The 8,449-nt window shown below is 41.7% G+C and overlaps 1 protein-coding gene across 2 annotated transcripts in view; it reads right to left on the bottom strand.

Moving 5' to 3' along the window:
• Positions 1–8,449, bottom strand: part of ANKRD44 (ankyrin repeat domain 44) — a 77,941-nt gene that overhangs the window by 35,711 nt on the left and 33,781 nt on the right. For both annotated transcript variants that reach the window (XM_035899062.1, XM_035899061.1), the window contains exons 10-13: positions 7,607–7,689; positions 6,043–6,106; positions 3,543–3,611; positions 2,655–2,795 (exon numbers count right to left, since the gene is read on the bottom strand). In XM_035899062.1, coding sequence (XP_035754955.1) covers positions 2,655–2,795; positions 3,543–3,611; positions 6,043–6,106; positions 7,607–7,689 — 357 coding nt within the window. The remainder of the gene's footprint in view (positions 1–2,654; positions 2,796–3,542; positions 3,612–6,042; positions 6,107–7,606; positions 7,690–8,449) is intronic.

Genomic DNA, 8,449 nt, shown 5'->3' with positions numbered 1-8,449 from the left:
AAAAAAAAAAAAAAAACCAAACAAACAGAAAATTCTGTTTTTTATCAGAAACAATTTGATCATCGCTCTCTAGAATCCTTCCATTGCTCCCACAGCAGTGTTGTGCATTTCATTTCCTTTGCAGAGAGGAACTCAGGATTACCACAGCTTGCTTCTTCCTACAGTAACCCGCTAGTTCTTCTCCAGAATTTAGGATTTAGAGAAACTTCAATCACTGATACTAACCCAGTCTATCTTGAATGTGCATTAGCTGTGTTGCTGACTCTCCTCGCTCTCTGTGAAATATCTTGCCAGCATTGTGTGGATCTCTCAGTCAGATTCTTTAGATTCTTCCAAGAGTTCAACGTCTTCATATTCCTGCATACCCAGATCATTTTTGGCACCTCTGCTTCCCAGCCAGATGGATGGCAGACAGAAGACTATGATTTGTGATCTTATGACCAGGATCTTGCAATTATGATCTTTCTTAGCCACCGAGGCCAACACAGAATGCATTTACAAACTGCTATGATCATGGATTAGTAGCTTGAAAGGTTTGTAGAAGGACAGTTTGCTAATTTCAACCCCAATATAACACACAAATTCCAGACTAGATTCTGCACAATGCAGAACAGTATGTTCTTTCTTTAATATGCAATTTCCCATTTGTAACATCAAGATTTGACATTCTTCCTGGGGGTGCTAGCAATAATGGATTGTTCTACAAACCTAGGGTCTGTCTGATGTCTGCTGACTCAGAGAGAACTTCATTATTAATAAAGTGACTCCCCTGAATATTAACGTTGTAAGCTCATATAAACTGTACTCACATACTATGCTGAAGTCCTACCTGCATCTGGTTTCAGTTAACTACAAATCAGTGAGGTCCCAAAATAAGATTCCCTGAACAGAATAAGCAATGATGTGGAGAAACAGTACATACTCAGAAATTACAATAATCTATTTAAATGAAAATGCTGTTGTGACTTCCATTGCAGGGAAGGGTACTTTCTGAAGACCATAAGCAACAACAATTACCAAAGCAGATGAAACAGTAGGGCAACCCCATTGAACCAAGAATCCTCCCTGCTGCCCATTAACTGCTCACATCCAAAGTTAAAAAATTACGAATATTCTTTGGACTGAGATTGCCTGACCTTGGGAGTTTTTTGCCATTCAGCAGCAAAAAAAACCAATGCTGACCTATAAAATCACAGACTGCAAATAGCATTTCATCTATGTAACAAGGCTTCTTCCAAAACACCTCAAACTGGAAAATTTAATGACAAGACAGCATCACCACATCAGAATCAATTTAGGTTTGGACTACGAAGGCAAATAAAGGCCACATATTCCTGGCAATACTCAGGATGTGACTAAAATAAGTCTTGGGGTTTTGTTTTTTTAATTAATGATGGAAGTAGATACATCCTTAAGTCAACCAAAAGCTTGCTGAAATGCAGAAACTTCATCTACGAAGAGCCAAAAGGTGAAAAACACACACAGAATCAAAAGTCTCAACACCCCAAGTAACAACTCACCCTGGCAAGACAGGATTAGAAACAGGCAGTGGTGAAAGCCTTCCTACAAGCCTACTCTGATTGTAATGCCAAGCACAGACCTTTGAAGATCCTGCTGCCTTCTTCCCAGCACTCCTCAGGTTTGAGGGTGATAGGGAAGACATTTTTTATATCAGTATTGTCACAGCAAATGATGAAGCAGCTACCAAGGCTCTGGTATGGCATCCAAACCTCTACCATAAAGTTAAGCCAAAGTTTTCCTGCAGTGGCTTTGAGGTGGTGTTGTTCTGGGAATGAGACAGATGTATTTTTACCAGACCTCACTATATGACAAACCAAGGAAATAGTTCCTTAGCGTCTAAAGGAATGAGACAGAGAAGTATGTGAAGACTTAAAATAAATACAGGTCGCTAACAGTTTTAAGAGAGAACTAACAGGATAATTGAGCCCATTTTATACAGTATGTTATAACAAAGAGATTGCCAAAATATGCAGCTATCTGGGACTTAGAAATTTCAGTCACTAACCACAGGATTTCTAAGTTTTGCAGCTGTTTTCCCCCTTTCTCACAAAATCTCTTTGCATTCTGCCAAAGGATATTCCCCAGACCTCTCTCTCTTTAAAGTCTCTAAAAAGCAACCTGTTTGGACAGGGTGAGCATTTTTATCAGCTCTGACAGTAGCGAGAGACTGATGGGTAGATCTACCCCGTCTTTTCCAGAAAGTCTGTCAGAATGGCCAGATGTTTGTCTGTTACAGCAGCCCATCTGGGAAAACCTCTCCTGCTGTCTCTCACTCCATCCCTTCTGATGGACTTGCAAAACAGATGTAGAAAATTCTCTGAGCTTACTCTTGTGAGGAAACCACACAGAGCAAAACGTAAGACAAAATGTTGTGAAAACAGTTCAGTAGGATGGGGTGGCTGCAAAACTGTGTGCTACATCAAAGGTAAACCGTAGAGCTGAAATGCCACATTATCTGGGGATTTGGCTTATAGTCAGAGCAACTCAGTGTGCAGTTATGCATACATCCGAGAGAAATTCCTTTGCTAGCGGGATCATTTTTTTGGCTCAAATGACATAGGATCATGAAAAGAATAGAATGACACTGATTTAGGAGAACACTTTAAACAAGGAATACAGAGAGGCTTTCTTACTTTCGGTCCATGTCGGAAGCAGCAGCATAGTGCAAAGGGGTGCGTCCCCAGTCATCTGTTTCATTAATATTGGCTCCTGTTGTCACCAGTGTCTCAATACAGTGGAAGTGACAATTTGCAGCTGCATAGTGCAAAGGTGTCCTGGAACATAAGTGACAATTTGTTACCTCATATTCCAATATGCACCACCGAGGATAACAACGAATCTTAATTGCTGCGTTCCTACAGATTTCCAGCAGTCAATATCAGTGCCTTATATTCCTGTGACGAAATGCAAAGTTATGCAAATTTAACAAAATATTGTGTTAATAGGAAGTTTTGGTGCTCCTATGAAGCCTAATAGGATACAGATCCTTAATCTATGTCTTGCGAACGACCTATTCCCAGTGACAGCCTCTGCTGTTGTTCTGCATACACGCTACTTTCTTCCATTTGGGAGGCAGAGCAAAGCACAGTGTCCCTCACAGCATCTTATTTAGCTGGCATAGCAACACTCACAGCAACACTTCATATGGGGGGAACAAAAAACCTCTAGGAAGCACGTCAAATAGCAGCAATCCTCCCATCATAAGCCAGGTGCTGTCTCGCGCGCACAAGCACAAGAATTTAGGCAATAATAGAAGCAATAAAGAAAAAATAAACCTGTGATATTTTTAAACCAGAAAATTCAAGAGGGTGGGATGGCTTTTATGTCTTTAATGAAGTCTGCACCTGTCTGTCTGGCATACAACTGCAGCAGCAAGAGTTCTGCAGGGAAGGCCAAACTCCTACTTTATTTTACTGTCATTTTTCATAGAACAGATGATTTCCAGACAGAGGTGGTCTTTCTTCCTTGCCTGCTAGGTTCTCTTTTTTTTCTTTTTAAAATGAGCTTCATAATTTACCTACCTCCCACATTTGTCCTTTTTATTAAAATCTGCTCCACTGCTTTGCAAGAGTTTTATACATTCAACATTACTGGAAAGAGAAGTAAAGAAAACAAAACATGAACAAAACAGAAGTTTATATCTGTGTTGCCCCCTGAACCCAAAAAGGAAAAAGTTACTCTAATGATTTTTGCATTATTTGCCGTACAGCCAACTACAATGAGAAATTCAATCAAACAGAAAATGAAGCTTTAAAAAACTATTTCCTTTTGTTCTAGAAAATCTCTAACTTCTCTTCTGCAGAAGAAGAAATTACAATTTTCCAAAGAGAGCACAGTAAATGTGATCTGAATTCAGTGTGTTTAGAGATATTCAATGGGAGCTGTACTCTAATGCTTCCCCCACTGAACTGGTATTTTATAAGAGAACTTTAAAAGAAAGTTGTTGCTAGCTTACAAAATGCCAGTCTAATAATGAAGAGGTGACATTTAACGAAATCCACCCCCGTCCAGCAAAGCATCCAACAGTAAGCACTTTGCTCAAATCCTGTTTACTTAGTGAGATTCAATCACAGGAGTTACTTTTAGGTTTATTCTCGTATGATTTGTTGACTATTGACAGATTTGAGTGCATCTCTAAGTGCTTTGTTGAATAAGGGGCATAGCTGTTTAGAGTGATTGTCATATCAATATTGCGTTTATATAAGGGGATGAGTTGGGCGCCATTGCTTTGTATCTGTTGAAAGAATTCACCACATCATAGCTGCTTCTTCCTCTTGTTTAAAGCCAGCTGATTTTTAATAGAAAATAAACCAGCTGAATTCTGACATCTTTTGTAATTCAAATGAATAAAGGTATGACTCCAAGCCAGAAAATGAGGTAAAGAAGCACAGCACTTTCCAAGACTCCTTGTCATTCAACAGGGGCAATAAATCATTTGTGTACACAATCAGATGAGCAGGCCTTTGAAGTGTGTTCTTTTCCTACTATCCATGCAACTGCCATTAATGTAATGGGAGTAACAGGCATGTGTCAGGAAAAAAAATAATGCCTTTTGTATAGCTCCAGCCCCAGAAAGAAAAAAAAAAAAAAGACTGGATGCAGTATGTTGGCATATGTTCATCCCTGTTCTAAATTGCTATTGCATAAAATAGCTACACAACACTCACCACAATGTACTAAAAATAAAAACACTTGTTAGTGATGACAATTGTAGTAAACCACTGGAAAAAATATGGTTTATTTTCATGAGCCACTTTTGCTTCTTAAAAAGCCCCTCCTTCTCCTTTAGGGCTTCCAGGTTGTTTTTATTATTCTTTTGGTGTACAGCCTTATCAAAGAGGTAGTATTTGAACTATAATAATCTCCATCCAAGCAACAGTCATAACTCCTCTATTAATATGATATAAGTATCAAGAAGAAAAATATTGTAAGAATAATAAAAACACTATTTGGATCAATTTTATTAGTTTTTTGTAATAATGAAAACTTTGTGCTATACATTTTGGTCCACTGAGAAATAAAAACAACTTCCAGAAAGAGTGCCAGGTATCTGCTGTGGATGACCATTTCTGCTTGCTATAACCACAGAGAATCCAAGCTGGGTTCTAGCCAAGGCTCTATTTCAGCTGTTTTCTGAGCCATAAGGTCCTCAACAGAAGAGTCAAAATTCAATGCTTGCCAAATGTTTTCTCCTTTTGCTAGGTTAACTTCACAGCAGTCCACTGACAATTATTTGGAAATATTTAAACTAACTGGATGCTACATTTACAACTTAAATTGATGTATTTCAGTTTCCATTTCTGGCCTCCCAGCACTTATGGGGAATGCATCACTCTGAGAGAACAACAGTCTTTTGACTTCCTAATTTAGAGGTTGGGGGTTGATTGTTGAGTTTTGGGTTGGTTTTTTGTTGTTGTTTTGGTTTGTTGGTTTTTTTAGAAACTTTTAAACTTGCACCTGAGAAATGGGAGAGAGGGAGATGAGTTGCATTTGGACTCGAGGGTTGCAATCTGATGGGCACTGTTGCGTAGTTGCATTTTCAGACAAGGACACAGTCCAAAGGTGGAGGCCAGGAATAACTCCCCTGCCAGCAGCATCCCAAGAGCCACAGCTCCTCCTCCTCACTCAGTTTGCCCTAGAAATTGGGGATTTCCTGCTGCCTGCTGGCCCTCAGCAACCATTGTGGCCATCAGACAGACCTGGGTGAGTGTGCAGCACTCCCCACCCAAAGCTGAAGCAGTCTTCACAGGGGCATGAAAAGGAAGGGTAATTTTACCCTACGCCTGAAACCCAGCTGTTGGTGGCAGAGGGCATCAGACCACCTCCTGTACTTTGCAAGCAGCCCCACATGAGGACAGTGGGAAAAGACAGCCTCAAGTGACCAAAATTTGACATCAGACTGCTTTGAATCCCTTGCACCACAATAAATTCCTCTGTGGATGGCATGGTCAAGTTGGCTGGCACCAAATCTGCAACAAAGCCACAAAATAACTTACAACAGCTACATTCGCAGCTACTCACCCTCCTGCAGCGGCAGCGTGGAGGCAGGTTCTTCCAAAACTATCAGGGGTGTCTATTTCAAAGCCTGCAGACAGCACGTGCTCATTACTAAACAAGGACACTATGCTATACTTTTGTCCTAGTTAAACCACAAGAAACATTGCAGAGACAGAAAAATCAGTTAGTTGGAAAAAAACAGAACGCAAGCAACTACAGTCAGAAAGAGGTTGTCACGGGAACGGCGAGCGGCTGCTTCTCTTTGGCAGCGCTATAAAAAGAGCTGCAAAGTCGATGAGCATCTATTTCCGCATCCCGCTCTGCACCACATCCCGATTTAAAACCATGTGACAGGCATTTGTGAGGCAGATACTTATCAAGAGGACTGCAACAGTAGAAAGACATGAAGACAGAAAACATGAAGAAATGAGGAAAAAACCACAGAGTCAGCCTGCACATGACAAGGGGCCATTTTTATGGCGTGTGGTTTTCAGGTTGGAAAGAGGCTTCCAGGAGCACGCAGGGATATTCATCGAGATGCACAAGGCCTGGCAGTATTAATTCTGATCACCCAGAGCTTTTAACTCTTTCTTCCTGATCTAGTGGTCAAGGCCAGAGCGCACCAAGGTTTAACGCAATGTAGTATGTAATTGCTGTTTTTCCACACTTTTTTTTGTAGCCTAGGACTCGAGTTTAGAGGAAAAAGAGTAGGAGATTTTACATGTTAAGCTATGAAGCAATTTTCTGGAAAAAGGATATAATCTGCGTTGTGTTTTTTTAACTCATGGGTACTCTTGCCTGGAAAAAAAGAATTTGGGATTTGGCACCTGATTACTGCCTCCTTTGAAACGGCTGCACCAGCGAACTCCTGCTTTGGGGTCTGGTGGGGATTGCTCTCTCGACACTACGACACTCCTTCCCCCTCTAGTGCCCACAGAGCTTTGGCCGGCCTAAACTCCTTTACTCTGGCCAATTCAGTAACATGCTGTGTTATCTAACATACATCATTGTCAGTGAGATGTAAATACTTGCGCCAGTGTAGGCCCCAAGAGATAATTTCCTGAATTATTCCTTTGCGGGGGGGGGGGGGGGGAGAGGGAAGAGAGAGGGCAGAACCAAACCAAAATGGCGTCTCACATTCTTACAATTTGGAAAAGGGTCCTAAACTTCCTCCCTTTTCCAAGTGAATTAATATAAACTCTCTGAACCTGCCAGGAGCAAAGGGCCCGGGGCGTGAGCAATCCAGGGAGTACCAGCATGCCGTTAGGAATCATAGAATCATTTAGGCTGGAAAAGACCTTTTAAGATCATCAAGCCCAACCTCTAACCTAACCCTGCCATCCCACCACTAAACCATGTCCCTAAGCACCTCATCTACCTGTCTTTTAAATACTTCCAGGGATGGGGACTCGACCACTTCCCTGGAAGGAAGGCCTCGCGCGCTCCCGTCCGCCACGCCACAGAGCCGAACACAGCAGCACAGGAAGCCTTTTGCTCGGACAATTCGCGACGACGAGCATAAAGGGGGCCAGTAAGCAGGAGAGACACACACTACCCGAGCTCCGCGGCCACGGCGGTGTGTACTCACCCGATGACAACAATTTCCGGCAGCAGTCTGAGTGAGCATTCAGCGCTGCCAAGTGTAAAGGGAACATGTTGTGGATCCCACACCTGAAAGGCACAACAGCCTCCATCACACAGAGTCATGTGGAAACGCAGGTTGCGTACAGGCACAACACACCAAAAGCTCCTTCCGCAAAGGCTGTTTTTTAATCCTTTCTGAGGAAGATTCTTCCTGCCATGTTATTTTTGTCTGTATTTCCTTACCAGCCTTCTCAGGAGTTAAAATTATTCTCATACAGCAAAATCTTGGCACTATGCTTTGAACAGAATGCGGCAGGGAGGTTTCTGAAAATTCAAGGCAAAAGCCAAGGTAAGGGAGGAAGCGAGAGAGCAGATACGGCTTGGAGTCAATTTCCCAGGGTGGGACGCACAAATTTATGCATCAGCTGAAACTGCCATTCTGAGGTAAAAGTAATGCCGAAATCTTCTCAGTATTATTCCTGAAACCCATTTCTCCTGCAGTTAACATCCTTTAGATAACTCTCATGTGGGTTTTCAAAGCCTCCCCTTCTTCCCTCTCTCTCCCCCCTGGGGCTGGGGTAGCTGACGATGACTCCTCATGCTTTCCTTTAGGCTGACGTGACACTTGCAGTTTTCTTCCCACATTCTAAGAACTAAACATTTAATTTTCCTACTTGCTCCAGCTACTCTCCTTACACTCCCTTTCACCTTCTTCCCCCTTTAACACATGACCCTCTTTTCAATTACACTATAAACTTCTCAGAGCAGACATGCTGGGTTAAAAAAAAAAAAAAAAAAAAAAAAAAAAAAAAACAACACACTACGAAACGAAAAAACATCACACACC

Source organism: Egretta garzetta, unplaced genomic scaffold (genome assembly GCF_000687185.1).
Source record: "Egretta garzetta isolate BGI_Z169 unplaced genomic scaffold, ASM68718v1 scaffold297, whole genome shotgun sequence".
NCBI classification, from domain to species: Eukaryota; Metazoa; Chordata; class Aves; order Pelecaniformes; family Ardeidae; genus Egretta; species Egretta garzetta.
Note: the sequence above shows the minus strand (reverse complement) of the source record. Positions and strands in the feature narration are given on the sequence as shown.